At 48.4% G+C, this 16,413-nt stretch overlaps 1 protein-coding gene across 2 annotated transcripts in view; it reads right to left on the bottom strand.

Annotated features, from left to right (window-relative positions):
• The window catches only part of EBF2 (EBF transcription factor 2), a 261,105-nt gene extending 251,401 nt beyond the window's left edge, over nt 1-9,704 (bottom strand). For both annotated transcript variants that reach the window (XM_079955074.1, XM_079955073.1), the window contains exons 1-3: nt 9,025-9,704; nt 2,717-2,873; nt 1,018-1,081 (exon numbers count right to left, since the gene is read on the bottom strand). In XM_079955074.1, coding sequence (XP_079811200.1) covers nt 1,018-1,081; nt 2,717-2,873; nt 9,025-9,155 — 352 coding nt within the window. In that variant the 5' untranslated portion in view covers nt 9,156-9,704. The remainder of the gene's footprint in view (nt 1-1,017; nt 1,082-2,716; nt 2,874-9,024) is intronic.
• Nucleotides 9,705-16,413: the final 6,709 nt, after the last annotated feature.

Raw genomic sequence — 16,413 nt, 5'->3', positions numbered from 1 at the left:
ACAGCTTATCACACTTATTTACAACACCAGCCCAATGTACTTTATGCAACGGCCAGTCTTTTAAAGAATTGTGGAGTTGGAAGGGATCCCTGAGGGTCATCTAGTCCACCCCCTGCTGTGCAGGAATTCTCAACACCCAGTCCCCCACCCAATTTGAAACCATACCAGATCCTGCTTAGTTTTACAAATGTGCTAGCCATTTTATTTCACTATCTATTGAGAGCCAATGTGGTCTAGTGGCTGGAGTGCTGGACACTCCCCCACCTCGGCCATGAAGAATTCTGGGGATTTGTTTTGGTGAAGGAAGCTTCAAAACTGGATTGAAATAGGCACTAGTCTCAAGGAGCACGTGCATCTCTATTTCGCCCTGCTGCTACTCCAGATTAAAAAGGCTTCAGTAGTTTAAAAAAAGAAATGAAATGAAATGAGACCTACCAAACCTATTTACTGGAGATGAATATTTTTTTCAATTTTTTAAGAAATGAATTAAAAGAAGCAGTTTCCCACTGAATACATGCATCGGGTTTTGGTCCCATGTTGCCTTTTCTGGTCATATGAGTTTGTGAGGTTTTTTAAACCATTACAGTGGTACCTCGGGTTAAATACTTAATTCGAAGGTCTGTTCTTAACCTGAAACTGTTCTTAACCTGAAGCACCACTTTAGCTAATGTGCTGCCGCGCCGCCGGAGCACGATTTCTGTTCTCATCCTGAAGCAAAGTTCTTAACCTGAGGTGCTATTTCTGGGTTAGCGGAGTCTGTAACCTGAAGCGTATGTAACCTGAAGTGTATGTAACCCAAGGTACCACTGTACTGACCTGTCAATCATATTTGCCTGTGGGAGAACTGGGAACTGGCATCCATACCAGGGTCAGTTATTTCTCTTTCGGACTGACTTCAACATGGAGGTGGGGGTAAAATTTCTGATTTTAGCTTTAATCGAGACATTATCCCTTTAGAACACGAGTTCCCCAAATACTATGGTCGCTCTTTCTGAACCCCAGAGGCAGGAGACTCACCGTTACTGTAAAGAAGCTGCAGTTTGTAGTGGGTCCCGTTATTGGTTTTTTCGTTGCCTTGTTCCTGCCGAGAAGGGAGAGAGAACTGATTCAAACAGGGTTGCCGGCGCAATATCCCATTTATTTTTATTCAGGAGCAAGTCCCACTTAGTTCAAGTAAAAACAAAATAAAAGGGGAAAAAAAGTGTATCTGAAGAAGTGTGCATGCACACGAAAGCTCATATCTAGAACTAACTTAGTTGGTCTTTAAGGTGCTACTGGAAGGAATTTTTTTTCTTTTATTTTGTTTTGACTATGGCAGACCAACACGGCTACCTACCTGTAATTAGTTCAAGTAAGTGTGCATAAGGGTCTGGGTTAGCAGGAAAGTGTTTTACTGGCGCAAATGAGCCTTTTCTTGAGCTGGTCGAGCTGATCCGTGGTTTACTCGCAAGTCAGTCCCGTTGTCCTTCCAAGTAAGAGCGCCCAAGATTTGCCCACCCCACCCCACCCCACCCCTTCTCTTTAAGTGCTACAGAAAAAGAGAATTTGATGCGGAGGACTTTTGCACTCCGGAGAGCTGCTCGGACATTTCCGGCTTGCCTTGACCCGGGACGGAATTTTTGCCTCTAAAATCTGACGCCGGTAGCCTGTATAGTTTAGTTTCGCTAAAATAAGTGTGTTTGTGTGTTTTAAACCGCGACTGATGGAGACGTGATGTTGCCTCCTGAACCGGCGATCCGGGATGATGGGGCTTTGGAGACAGAAATTTTAGCAGAGGGTTCATTTCAGTCTTTCCAGCACTTGACCTGGAAATTCCCTGGAAAAAGACGCGAGGGGGAGAAGGGCCCAGAGAGAAGTGCTGGGAAGGAAGGGAGGAGGAGGACTTAACATCTTATTTTAAAATTACGTCAGCAGTCACCTACTGGACCAGAGAAGATCCCATCGGTTAATGACACGCAGCATAACTCGACAAACAAAACGCAGGGCGCTCGTTTTAAACTTATATGCCCAGTTGCTGCGGGGAGCATCAGCTTCGCCAAAGTTAAGGACTTCTAAGTCCTGTTAGGAATGGCGTCAAGAATGCAGTTCTTAAGCAAGCTTACGAGAGAGTAAACCCAACGGCGCACTTTTGAACGAAGAAGGTTAGGCGCGTGCTGCAGAAGTGCTTAAGTCTGGCAGAATCGCGGGCCGCTTTGCAGGGAAGGTTTCCGAGACTTGCAGGAAGCGAAACTGACAAGCCTCTGAGCCCAGATGAAACCAACCAGCAAGGCCAGCTCAGAGGAAGTTCTCTTGAGCTGGTAGTAATGAACGGGAGCTGCACTTGCGGGGCTCAGGTGTATTTCGATCGGCGCTTTGCGCAGGAGAACCTCCTGGCAGTGGCTTGCGCCTTTTTAACTCCAGGGAGAAACTGATAAATCAATCCTTCAAGCCAAGAAGATTCACTTCCTAGGAATTAGCAGGAGCTGCTTTTGCTGCTGATTTTTAAAGGGCAATCCGAGGGTGCAGCTGAGTGCTCTTTCACAAGCCCCAATTCTAGCGATCGTTTTCTTAGAAGTCGGTAGCACCTCAGCTTGATTTATCTCTTTTAAAAATTGCGCTAACACTAAGGAGCGAGACACAAGTTGGGTGACGTGGAGGGGTTTCTGGGGTGGGGTGGGGTGGAGTGGGGTGGGGTGGGGGGCTCAGAGAGAGCGATCAAGCCTAATAAAAGCCTTACTTTGTCGTTTTCCACGAAGTCCACAAACGCCGTCCGCTCGATCTCCACGGGCTGCCCTTGCCGGTCGTAAAGCGCCAAGACGAAGTGGAAAAAATTTGACTTTCTCAAATTGGAGGGCGGCTGCTTTTCGAAGTGGGCTCGCGACAAAGCCACGCCGCTGTGGAAGAAAGGAAAGGGGGGAAAGGAGGGAGAGAAGTGGAATGAATGAGCAAATGTGAACGGACGTAAAATAGGCGCCGCGGCTGAGCGCGATCCTAAGCCTGCGCCCGGTGGGCCTCCCAACGCAGCGCGCATCCGAGTTCAACGTTGGTTTGCAGTCCTCGATACACGCTTCCTAGGAGCAAGCCCCGCTGAACTCAGTGGGACTTCCTTCCAACAGTAAGCAGGCACAGGATTGCCACTGAGAGTTTCCGAGTCAAACACGGATAGGATCCCGCCGTTACTTTCATTTCCGCATGCTATACTCAGTCACACACAGAGAAAGAGACGGACGAGTTTTGTGACACTTTAAAAACCAACAGGTTTCTTCGGCCAGAAAGCTAAAGTTCTTTTCATCAAATGCAAGAACTCTTTCCTCCTCCTCTTCTATTTCCAAATTATTTAAGCCCGGTTGCTAACCGTTAATATGTGCCCGACAGAAAGAAAGCAAACTGCAGGCGTCTGACGGATCGGGGACTCTAAGGTTTCTGCCTCAAGAGATATTTGACAGGGCCTTTAAGGTGTCACAATGTTGTTGTTGTTATTTATTTATTTACTTTTGGTAGTGGGCACAGAGGGGAGTGGGGGCGGGGAGCAGCACAGGGGAAAGAGCCCCGATTCACCTGCAAGAAGCCGACCTCAGATTCTAGCACGGTTGGCTTGAGGTGGCCCAACCGATATTCCGCTTCCCATGCCTGGGAGGCAGAATATCCTCCACATTTTATCATTGTAATATATGTAAGACAAAATTAAAATAAGTCAGAATTAAAATAAACCAAGCTGTTTTCCTTTTGCTAATCTTTAACGCTGCAACCCCCCCCCCCAAAAAAAACCCCACCTCAAAACAACTATTGCACGGACCGGGCCGCCTCCCCCCTGTCTAACAGTAAGGCCGGCTCCGCCTGATGACTTTCATTCTCATCTTCTTCGCTAACGTTTTCTATCATTAATTTGGGGGAAGCTGAAGGATCCTTGGGTAACTTGGGGCGGGGGGAGTTATGGTGTGTGTGTTTTTAAAAGATATCCTGGTGATTTACCAGTACTAAACAGAAGCTCCGCAGCTGGAGGTCAGAGAAGAACCGGGAAATCTCCGAATTCCGTTTCGTTTCTTGGGTGCCAGCAGCCTTCAAACATACGCAAATCCGTTCATTTCTCCCTCTCAACAGCCTGGTCTTGTTAGGAAGCAAGGTCCATTGAGAAATGGCCCAGGGCAAAAGAGCTGGGTCTAAGCATTCCCAACCACCCAAGGTCCCTGTTCGCTTTAGACCCGATCCAGCTCGCCAACCCCCGACGCCTGAGGCTCAGTGGACTACTTTCAAGTTGCTGGTCCCGGGAGGAGATGAGGAAAGGGTTTGTCTTGTTAAACAGCAGCGAAGCGACTTCTGTGCGCTTCCCGTTAAGAACCCAATTCGGATCAATGAATGCTGATCAATGCGAGGGGCTTCCCCTCCCCTTCTATACGGCTGCCCTGTTTCGAAACGCATTGCTTAGGGGCGGGGCGGCGGGAGGAGGACAGCGTAGCACTGAACCGGGAAAGTTAATCGATTTCGGAGAAACTGCGAAAGGAAGTGCTTGCTTAAGCCCGGGGCGTCGATAGTGTCAATGGCACGATTTGCAATTTCCTAATTGCCAATGCAATCCGGCGCAGGGTCATTAGGAAATGTAGTCCTGCTGTTTTCATGGAGGCTTGCAAGCCAGGTAAGCGCTTTGCTGTCTAAAACTGCCCTCTTGGCAGCCCCAATCCTCTCAACGAATTTAGTGAAAAGCAAGTCGCAAAGCTTTCAGCGGACTCTGAACTCTTCCAGGTAGTCGCGCGGTGAGAGCAGGGAGTGGAGTGTATCTGCGACGCGGCGCATACCTGTCGCCTTTGCAGCCTCCCTGCTTTCGGAGGAGGGACCGCTGAACAGGAGGAAACTTCCAAGACCCATCCAGGCACATCCAGCTGGCTTCAAAGTCAAGGCGTTTAGGATTGGTGGCTCGCTGACCAGTGAACAAGCGAAGCTAAATACTAGCGGGCCCTGCGCGTGTTCAGCAGATGTAGGCTAGGCGCCTTCACTGGAATAGATTCTTACTTGATCCAATCCGTTTCTTCGCTTACATGTAAGTTCCTCGGAGTTAAGTTTGCATAGGATCGTATATTTGACTCCCCCTCCTCCCTCCAAATCCCTTTCTTCTTGCAAGGATTTTATGCGTATCTTCCGGAATAAACCCTACCGCTTTAAATAGCCCCCGCTGCCGTTGTTAACTGTGCAAAACAATAGGAGTTGAGCCCTGACTTTTGACTACGGCCTGCTGCCTGCTTCGCTCTCCTGCCCTGTTTTATGAAGGTTTACTCTAAATCTCACGGATCCCACTGGGACTTCCTCCCATGTTAAATTCGCAACCCTAGACATGCCTGCTCAGAAGTAAGTCCCATTGGTTTAATGGGATTCGCTCACAGGTAAATGTATAGGTTTGCAGTCTGAGGGTGCAAACAGTCTTACCGGTTCAAGATTACCTGTTCTAGGCCCGTTTACGCTGGGGAGAAGCCCCATTAGATTCCGTGGGGCTTATTTCCCAGTAAATATGCAAAAAGTCGGGTCTGAAGAACGGTCAACGCTAAAGCGTTTTAAAAACATAATTCTGATAATTGCCACTAAAAGAAAAGGGATTTGTTTCCAGGAAAAATTGCTCAGGCAACACCCTTTGACCTAGGAAGTTTGTTCAGGATTGGGGCAGCCTGTTTATTCATTGGCAGGAAATGGCGGGACACAACTTTCCAAGCATGTATTGAAGACCAATAATTCATTTTGGCTTACCCCGCTTTAAATCCCCGAATTAACCCCGGATTGCTCTATCACAACGCTGAGGAAAATGGGGAGACACTTGCGACTGTTTGAAGATCCAAAAATCCTACTTTATTTTCTAGGAAAGTCTAGTTGCCTAACCTCACTTCCTCGAACAAATCCCAGAAAGTTTAATGGGACTTCCTGCTAATTTAAACATGCGTCTAAGGGCATTGGAAAGGCATTTAAAATTCTATTTCCCTTAAAAAAACACCTTTCCCTTGAATTTAGTTAACTCCGTCTGGACAAGAAGAGTTTTATTTCCTCATTTCATTACGGCAGTGTTTTATTTCCTCAACGGAGTTTGAAAAGTTTGGGGCGGTTGTTTGTTTTTGCGCCTCCAGGTGGGAAGACCTGTTAGAACAATCAGAGGGGGGGAAACCTCCCCCAGCCAAAGCCGATCCTGCCGCTTTCTTCGCAGGCCCTGGAGAGAAGATGGATGTTTATTTTCGCTCTCTTGCAGGGTAGACTTAATTCTCCCTGCCTTCCAGTTCAGCCCGGAAAATCCTGTCATCTGCCTAGGAACAGAAACTTTTCCTACTCCTAGAGCCCAGCACCGCTCTGACCCGTCTCCGATTTTCTCCTCTGCAGATTCCAGATCTATTGGGAAATTGATTTAGGAAGGAAATCCACTTAGTAAGGCTGTGATCCTGCAGACTGGCGCTGATGCGCGTTAGGTACAAAGTCGCGTCAAACTCCAGAGGCGGCCGCCCGGCGAAGAAGCGCGCGCGGGTTTGCCGCGTTAAAAAGTCTTCGGAACACACGCGCAAGTTCCACCTAGGTGGATCTAAACGGATCGGTGTTAGTGGAAGCTGCTCCCGGCAATCACCTTTTGCATGAGAGTCTTGTCAGGTCACGACTTCAACCTCACGAAAAATCCTCAATGCGAACAAAAAAGTCTCGGCTTACTTCAAACCTGTGCCTTCCTCGTCGGGCAGGTGTTGCCGGAACCGCTGGAACTTATTTGCAAGGATAGGCGTGTTTCCAGGATCGGCGCGCTGCTTTTCATCCTCTCCCGCTTTTCTTAGAAAGCAAATCTATCGCACGGAGTTAGCAGCTGGTGGTGTCTCGGTTCCTAACGCCAAGAGCCGCCAGAAGGAGCCGCGGGGTTGATTTCTGTCTTTGGAGAGGAGTTTTATACCTTCCTCTGGCTGCGATCCTCCTCCAGCACTCTTTCCGAGAAGTCTCAGAATTCAACGGAAATTACTTCTGTGTAAGCACCCATTAGGTTTGGGCTAGGATATTTGCCTGGCGCAGCTGGCCGATTAAAGCGCGGCGGAGTCTAGGCGCCGATGGAGTTTGCTCCTGCGCCGGTGACTTTCCCTTTCGGAAACTGAGCTTTAAAGCCTCCGGATTCTCTCGGCTTTAGTCAGCTTCCCTTCCTGGAGGCCGTGGCTTAAAGCCACGAAAGATCCGCGGCTCTTTTAAAGCCTGGGATCCATAGTGATCTCTCTCCTGTCACCCTTCCTCCACGTTTCCTTCTGTGGATCTTCTCTTCGGGTCAAAAGCATTTGGGACCGCTCGGTCTTAAATCCCATTTGTTACATGACTCGGAATTAAAAGTTGGTCTGCCTTGCACAGAGTGTGGGGGTTGCTAAGTGAGATCAATGGTCCGCTTTAGGACACAGATTTCTTTGAAACTCCCGTCGGTATATATGCATTGTTATGATTTAGCGGAGTTTACTTTCAGTAGAGCTTCAGCCCACTTCAGATCTTTAGACCCCATCACAAATCCATTGTCGCTCCATTGACCGGAATGTCATTTCCTGCCTAGTTATATATTATATATTTATGGCGCCTCATCTTCAGCTTGCTTGCTCCAAAGTAAATCCCATCGACTTCAATTAGATTTACAGCGCAACCCTAACCCTACCTACTACTCAGAAGTTAAGTACTAGTGAATTCAAAGAGGGTTTACCCTCGGGTAAATGGAGTTAGGATTGCACCCTTAAAAATATGTGTTTAGGATCGCAGCCCCGCTCGCTTTAAATCCGCTTCACTTCGTCTCAACTACACTGTAGCCATCAGATTATAGTTAGTTTTTCCAGATTAGGTCATTAGATTTGCTTGCAACCCTGTCGCCCGCCCCCGACATTTTAAGGCTGCAATCCTGCCCCAAATTACTTTAGAGCAAGCCCCACTGAAATCTACTTTGAGTAGACATGGTTAAAATTGCGCTGTAAAGTGGGATGCATAGTGCCCCTCTCCCCCACCCCCGTAACATTTTAGCATCCGGGCTTTGAAGTGTGGCATAAATTTAAAAGGCGGGTTGTTTTTTTTTACTTAAAAGTAAAACAACTTAAAAGGTTGTTGTTTTTTACTTAAACTGAGTCATGGAGCTCCAGGCTGGGAGAACCAGGAGAAGATATTCTGTATTAACATCTGCAAGTTCCTCCATCCTTCAGGGGCTGAAAGCTGATTTCAGACGAACCTCCTGAGTGTATGAACTGCGATGGCGACAGGGCAAGATTTTGGGGTCAGAGGTCTAGGGCCCCCACTCCGCCGATTAAGCGTGGGGCTAGCTCACATCACTGAAGTAAAGGAAGCAATGCACATTCCCAGCTAAAGTTGGGGTGGTGCCTAATGAGCGCCCTAAGTCCAGCAGCGCTATCTGAATTGAGGCCAGGGAAGATCAGAACGGTGGATTCACCGCCTCCTGTCTGCTGGCGGAAAAGCATCCGGGTTGTGGCGGTGGCAGGATTGCAACCTAAAATCACCTAACAGCATTTAAACTGCAGAAGAACAGAACAGCATCCCTATAAGTGTCCACAAACATGTCCCATGGTGCCTGTTCCTTAAGCAGGGGGTGGGGTGGGGGCTAACAGCACGATCCTTGGGATGTAAGTAAGCCGCTGAAGTACTCGGAAGAAAACCCCTGAAGCCCAATTCATCTTCCTTTCGGAGGAGCCGAAGACTTCCTTGGAACAAAGTCCCCAAAACTCAATGGCACTTGCTTTCCGGTAAGACATCTCTGGGATTTCACAGTTAAAGCGACTCCCACCCTCGCAAAAAAGGTATTACACTGATTCTGCCCCCACCAGGGGAAAGGCCGTAGCTTTGGAGCATGCGAGATCTCCCCAGCTGGTCCTGGTTATTACGAGTGCATTAAAACGTAAATAAATAAACTGGAATCGCCGGGATCACAGCAAGAGCCTCCCGCGGTTCCAGAGTCACTGCGGATCGTTCACGGGTTATTTGGAGAGAACTACGAGGAGCAAAGGAACTAATCGTCGCGATCATCATCACTTTTTTTCTTTTGCAAGGCTCCGGATTTGGTCCACTTACCTTTGAGCGGCGACGTTCGCGTCCACCACGCCGACATTCCTGACCCAGGACCGGACAGGATCCATCTCCGAGCCCAGCACCTTGTCTTTCAGGATGGGTCCTCTTCCTAAAGTATCTTGGATCCCAAACATTGGAGAAGTTTATTCCAAAACACAAACCAAAACAACGGTGTCCCCCCCCACCCCCGCAAGGCGCGCCCCTCTTTCCGGACCAAGCTGAAACTTCAAAACAAGGAGACGCAGAAATCCCAAGAAGTTGGCCTGAGCGGGCTCCTTCCGTCTTTAAGGAGGACCTGGGCTGCTGCTCGGACACTTTAAGAAGAGAAAGGGAATCAAGGAGCGGTGGACGCGGGTGCGGCGCGAGTTCTCCGTCCCGCTCTCGCTTCTCGCAGGTCGAAGTTGCTGCTGCTGCTGCTGCTGCGCTGCTCAGCCCCTTCCGAGGCTGGCGATCATCTTCCGAAGAAGCCCCGCCGGAGAGGAGGAGGAGGCAGGACAGCGCGGTCCTTGCTCAGCCTCGGGGATCACCTGCTCGGCGGAGACACCCGGGTCGCCTTGGCGGCTCCCTAATCCACGAGGAAGAAGAGGAAGGGGAAGGAAAGTGGGCGGGGAGGGAGGGAGGACAAAAAGACAAGACAAGAAGCCGGGGATCAATGGGGAAAAGAAAAGGAGAGTCTGATTGCAGCCTCTGAAGCCGGCCAAGCGCGGCTGGTTTTCGGTGCCCAGATCCCCATGAATGGGTTCCAGCGCCGGGAGAGAACGTCCTAGGAAAAGGGGAGGAGCGCGCTGCCAAATAAGGCGCCGTCATTTGCATAGTGTCGCCCCATTGGGTGAGAAGGGGAGACTCGGTCTCCAAACTGATACACGCGGGCGGCGGCGGCGGCTTACAAGGAGCGCGGGATTAAAACAACAACAACTGGTGGGCGGGGCGCGCGAAGAGGGCAAGGCGGCTTCCAAGGAAGGCGAGTCAATTGCTTACCAAATACTTTGTATGCGGCTTGTTAACCTCTAGTTCTGGAAGAAGAGGACCGAGATCAGCTTCCTTCGCGGCTGCGGCCGCAAATGTTACTCTTCCTCCCCCGAACGTCGTCCCATTTCCCCCCGTGTTCCATTTTATAGTGTAATAGTAGTAATAAATTAATTAATTAAGAATGTGTTGCTGTTGTTGTGTTATATATATCGTTTCAGGCGTCTGGTGGGAAACAGGGAGGACTTTGAAGAGGGAAAGAGTTCCCAGCAATATGCTATTTATGAGTCGGGGTAGGATTCCCAGTCTTACATGCTTACTCGGTAGCAAGTCCCTTTGAAAGCAGCGGCTTATTTCTGAGTAGATATGCATAGGATGGGGCAGCAAAATACTTCTTCTAAATTCTCTGTTGGAGGGGGCTTGGGGTGGGGGTGAAGAGGGGATCCAGCCATACATCTCGATCCATCTTCCAAACATTTCACAGCTCGCGGGATCTGGATATAGGCACCCCCTTGTTCTTCACACACATCAGGCTCCCACTTCTCAGAAATAGCCAAGGTTGGTTGTTGTTCTTTAGCCCTTTGCAGTCCGATCCTATGCATATGTACTCAGAAATAAGCCACAGCTTCCAGAAGGACTTACTCTCAAGTAAGCGTGCAGAGGATTATAGTCCTCTTGTCATATATGTCGTAGGGGTGTGTGTGTCCCCACACATGGAGACTTAAAACTTCTTTGTAATGAATCATGCAAAACATACTAACCCAACGTTGCAGCCTCTCCATCCACCCACGCTCATTTTACTGGAAATAATAGCATCTCTATATAAATTAAGCTGGCTTGGTGTCATTTACCTCCCACCCACCCCCCCTGTTCCTTTTGTACTGAGATCTGGGGTATAGATCTGCCCCTGAAATCTATATAACACCAACGCGAAAACAGATTTCAAGACAATGAATGCAAATCTGGACTCAGAGACCATCTGCCAGATGAGGGAATCAGATGTCCCCCAGTTAAAGCGACAGAGCCTGGGCTGCCTTGCCTCATTATGCACAGCTCCCCTCTTAAACTCCTCTCGCTCTTAAAGGTAACGTGGAACTCCGCTTTCAAACCAAATCCCAGGGTTAGCCTAGACTTTTAAAACTTACGTTTATATTTCTGTCGCAAGAGTGGTTTTGCTCTTTTTTTAATCAACCCTTTAAAATACATAAATGTTTACAATTCTGTTTAAGGAATAGACTTGGGAAGTATGTATTTGTGTGATGGCGTGTTTTTTCTCAGGATTAGAAGGGGTTGGGAAAAGAAAGGGTGATTTCTAAATTATTCTGTCCATATTCATGACAGCTCTGGCGTTAGATGACCTAATAAATCTCAAGCCACCGTGGTGCACAAATACTTAGCATTTACCTCCCTCTCTCCATCCACCAATGGATATTATCCTAGGAAAGGAGATATCTCAATATAAGACTTTGCTTCTATTTTTAAAGGAATTTCGAAAGGTTGTTGTTGTTTCTAAAGCAAATTTTAAAATAAAATCCTAGCACAATTTGTCCTTTCTGTGATGCTAGATACAATCCCGGGGGAAATCCCAGCGGGATTTTCTCCTGCGCAAAGTCGCCTGAATTAATGCGAGCAGGATGTGGCTGTTGCGCGGCTCTCTTGCTTTTCGTTGGAGCTTCCGCAAGAGAACTTCCCTGGTCTGTCAGGCAAGGAACAGAAAAAGTCTCCAAGCCGTTGGTCCTCTATAAATGTTCTTAAGCAATACCTTAAACCCCTGAAAGGATTTGCCTGCATTGAGCAGTCCTTACTTTTTAACGCAATGACACTAATTTCGTTTTCAACGCGGCGCGATCCTGTATCACGTTTGAATGGTACCCATCACATTTATTGCGCTCTAAAGCTGTACTGAAATGAATGGGGTTTTTGAGTAAATTGCACAGGGTAGAATAACGCGCTCTCCGCCAACGGCCAACCCCGTGGATAACAAAGCCGTTTACTCCAACTCAGCAGGTCTACTCTGGAGCAAATGGAGGCTGATGAGTAAATTACGGTGGCCTCAGTGGCTGCACTGTTACCATCGCTTCTTCCGTGGATTTCAACGAAGCTACCTCTAGAATAAACAGTTAAAGGGCTGCAACTTCCATCGCACGAAGACAGTTTTCAGCTTTATTTCCAAAATCTTGGCTCTGTGGTCAAGCACAAGAAAGGGTTAATGAAACATCACTGATACTCTCTATGTATTGTGTCTGTGTACAAACACACACTTCCTCCCTAAATGGAACTGCAAACCGTACACACGTTTACCTAGGAGAAATTCCCAGTGAACTCAACCGGACTTACTTCTGAGTAGACATACCTAGGATTGAGCTGTAAAGGATGCGATCCTAGAACTCATATATATTTAAAGCACATTTCACACGGCTTCTTCCAAAGAACTCTGAGAACTATAGCTTGTGAAGGATGCTTGGAACTGTGGCTCTGTGGTGGGAACTACAGTTTCCTGGATACCTTGGGGGGGACCACGTGCTTTAAATGCATGGCGTGGAGGTCAGTCAGACTTGCGGAGGGTCGTTCTACAAGCCTGTAGTCCTGTGCATGCTTCAAAGGAATCCGGTTGAACTCAACGGGATTGCTTCTGCGCTACCACGTTGAGGATTGCCGTCACAGATCAGCGAAGTGACTGGCTTTGCTCACGCAGATTTGTGCCGGGGTGTAAACGTGCTCTCTTCCCGGGCAAGGGAAAACAGGAACACGCACACAGACAGTGTCCTGTGTGTCCCGAAGCTCCTGAGGGATTCTGGCTTTTAGGGAAGGGGGAGAGAAGGTCAGGGGACGCGGTCAGGAACTGGGCTGCCTTCTCGCCTCTAACAGCTGCCACCAAAATTTTGCACTTCAGGGAAAACGAGCGAAGCCTGCCTGCCTGCCTCCCCATCTTTCTCCCCCATAGCCCCAAGTCAAGGTGAACCTTCCCCGGGTGCAAGGCCACGTTAAGGGCCCGCCGCGGATGCCGTGCAGCGCATTGGAAACTGCGCAAACTAATCCAAACCTGGGACTTCAGTTCCGACTGCTGAGGCAGGTTGAAGGCGCGTCACACCCGAAAGTGGCGCAAAAGAGGAGCGGGAAGAGGAGCGTGACCCTCCTAGTTCATCTCCCGAAACCTTTCCCTCCATGGGTGTAGCGAGGATTTTTTTTGGGGGGGGGGCAGGCTTTTGTTAGAGGGACAGAACCCCAGATTTGTACTGATTTGTATTGATGGGTGCAGCTGCCCCCTTGGCCACGCCCATGTTTCCTTCTCTTGCCTCGGTTTACTACCGGAACTGGGATGTTTTCATTGTAGCAAGTGCAACCTGGGCTTTGTACACATCATTAATTTAAGCAGACAGGCACATAGCTCCACCGCCATCACTACACACACAGGCACACAACCTTGGTTTACTCCTCGCCGTGCCACAGTTCCCAGCACCCTTAATAAACTACAGTTCCTAGGGGACTTTGTGGGGGCAGCGGAGCAGAAGAATGCTTTTTGATTTAAACGTTATCTGAGTCGCGCAAAAGGTCCAACAAGTCAATTTCCGTGCAGTTAGTAGTACTGTAGTAGTAATAGCAATAGCAGCAGCCAATGCAGGTTTAATTAGAGTGCTGTAGTAGAACCTGGGAGACGAGGGTTCAAATCCTCTCTCAGCCCTGAATTCAGCATGCCCTACCTCATAGGGTTGTTGTGCAGATATGTAGGTCACATTGAGTTCATTGGAGGAAATGTGGGGTATTCAGTGGCGTAGTGTGGGTTGTCAGCACCCGGGGCAAGGCAAGTAATTTGCGCCCCCTAACCCATGGATTTGCGCCCAGACGTTGCGCCCGGGGCGGCCGGCCCCCCCTGCACCCCCCACGCTACGCCACTGGGGGTATTATAAATATAAATGTTAATAATAATAATGCTGATGGTGATGATGATGAAAAGGAAGAAGACCATCCAGTTTAGCATTATAATTGCTATTAATTCCATTGTCAAGGGAAACTCCCCCCTCCCACCAGAAGCAAACACCCCTTTGTTACATATTCTAGGATTGCTTCGATGAAAAGAAAGCAAACGTCAGACAATCGCTTTGGCTTGGTAGGTTTGGCGGTTCGGAAGTCTTTTTAAACCACAGACGTATAAGAATATCAGAAGCTCTGCGCTGGGTGAGATCAAGAGTCCTCTAACCCGGCAGGCATCCTGTTCCCTGCAAAGGCCAATCCGATGCTCTGGGGAATCCCGCAAGCAAAGCCCAGTCCTCCCCCCCCCCCCGAAATTGATACTGACTCTGAAGCTGGAGGTCCCGTTTAGCCCTGGATAAAAGCGTTGACAGACCTTTCCTCCTCCACGAATGAGAGGAATCCGCTTTCAAAGCCGTGTAAACCAAGGATCCTGTGGCGGAGGGTTCCACAAATTAACGCCGCCTAAAGGGAGCGTTTCTTGCTCAGAGTTACCAGGAGCCAAAAGAAAAGAGCTTGCCGGCTGCCACCTCTTGGCCATAAACCCATCTTCCTACCCACTACGTAATTCGGATTAAGCAACCCACACCGGCTCCACTTTATCTCCAAGTATTATTCCACTCCTGCACGGCTTTTGGGGCGCTTTAAGGCGCCATCCTATCCAGACACAAGCCGTGCTGAGTTTGTGCATCGCCTCCCTTAGGAGTTGTTTCCTTACCGTTTTTTGGAGCAAAAGAAATCAGCAAATGATGTAGAAAGTTTCGTTTTGCTTTGTTTTCGGACTTCTTGGTTCAGCCCTGCAATTCCGAAGGCGCTGCGCGCGCCACGCATCCGTACAGCTGGGCGGATCTTAGGAGTAAGCGCCTTGGGGCGGGTTCCCAAGCGGGGCTCATTGTATCCAATGCTAGTCCAACTCAGAGTAGACCCGCTGAAATGAATAGACAGAGGCTATCTTGATGTCAGTGGGTCTACTCTGAGTAGGATTTGAGGTGGTGCCCAACTAACTTCTACTGAACGGAACAAGCTTAAGTTAGTAAGGTCTATTGACTGCAAGGGGTCTAACTCTGAGTATGACTAGTGCTGCTTACAACCCTCCATTAGTTGAACTTCCTTCCCACTCTGAAAGCAACAGGACTTCAGTAAAGTCAGAACCAAGGATGCAGTAATAAATTCTTAAGGTCAGGGGCAACAACAGCGATTTTTTGACCAATGCAAACCTTATGGTTTCGATACCAAGGCAGCTTTTCTCTCGTTCCTCTCCTTAACATCCAGCCTGACTGATGAAGAACTCTGACTGGTGGATCTGAAAGCTTGCTCCCTCTTTTGTTACTCCCTCTTTTTGTTGGCCATAATAAGGGACCTTCGTCTTTTTCAGATTAAAAATGGCAGCTTGACCCTTAGACATGTGTGCTAACGGAACAACCCCTCTTTAGCTTATTTTAAAAATTTCTCTCAGAGAAAACCTACTTCTTTGGCATGCAGGAAGCAGGCGAAGGTGCCCCAGGATGTGACATCATCATCCCTGCTGTGAAATAAGTGCTGGTGCTTCTCCCAGCTTCACTGCATCACTGGTCATCATCATCACTACCTTGTTCCCTCAATTTCAGTGGGATCTGTGCTCAACTAACTTCAGCTACAACCAAGCAAAACATACCTGGGAGCAAGCCCCCCCCCCCAAGGAATTCTGTAGGACTTCTGAGTAGACATGTTTAGGTGTACACTGCTAGTCTGCATCCAACCTCTAGTGGTTAGATTTGCCAGTTAGTCTTTTCTGGGAAGATCTCTGGCCAAGGATGATAGATTTAATTTTCCATTTTAAAGCTCCTTTGCTAGGGGAGGGGCTGTAAGTCCTTAGCAGAGCTTCTGATGGGCCCAGTTGAATCCCCAGCATCTCCAGGGCAGGCTGGGAGAGACCTTGGATTGCCTCTGCCTGTCAGTGAGTAAATGGACCAATGGTCTGGCTCAATACATGTTCCTATGTTCGGGTGTTGGCTCTTGGAGAATGAAGGCATTGAACTTCACATGACCATATCCTATCCTGGATTGATGTGCTCCTTCCTCCTGGTGCTCCAGACTCCAGCCCACCTACATTTAGAGAAGCACAATTTTCATTATGATCCTTGTCTCTGAAATCATGTAGGCACCTAAGGATGAGATGCAACCTGATTCACAAACCACCTGTATCTGAGCCTTTTAATTAAATTGGGGAAACTGTTGCCTTCTGGTTCATTTAAGCCAGTTTACACTGACATCCTGCCCTCTTTGCTTGAAGCTGGCAGAAGAGTCACCAGGGACAGTCAGGTGACAAGAAGCATTTTTGGAAATACAAAGCATTAGTTATACTCAGAATATACCCATTGAAACCAAAATACATGATTAACTTAGGGCCCAATAATCTCAGTAGGTTTACTCTGAGTAGAATTTAGTTGGATGCAATGCATTCACCCAGGAGTCAAT

The sequence above is a fragment of the Podarcis cretensis genome (genome assembly GCF_951804945.1).
Source record: "Podarcis cretensis genome assembly, chromosome: 15".
NCBI classification, from domain to species: Eukaryota; Metazoa; Chordata; class Lepidosauria; order Squamata; family Lacertidae; genus Podarcis; species Podarcis cretensis.
This window is presented reverse-complemented; position numbering and strand designations above follow the sequence as displayed.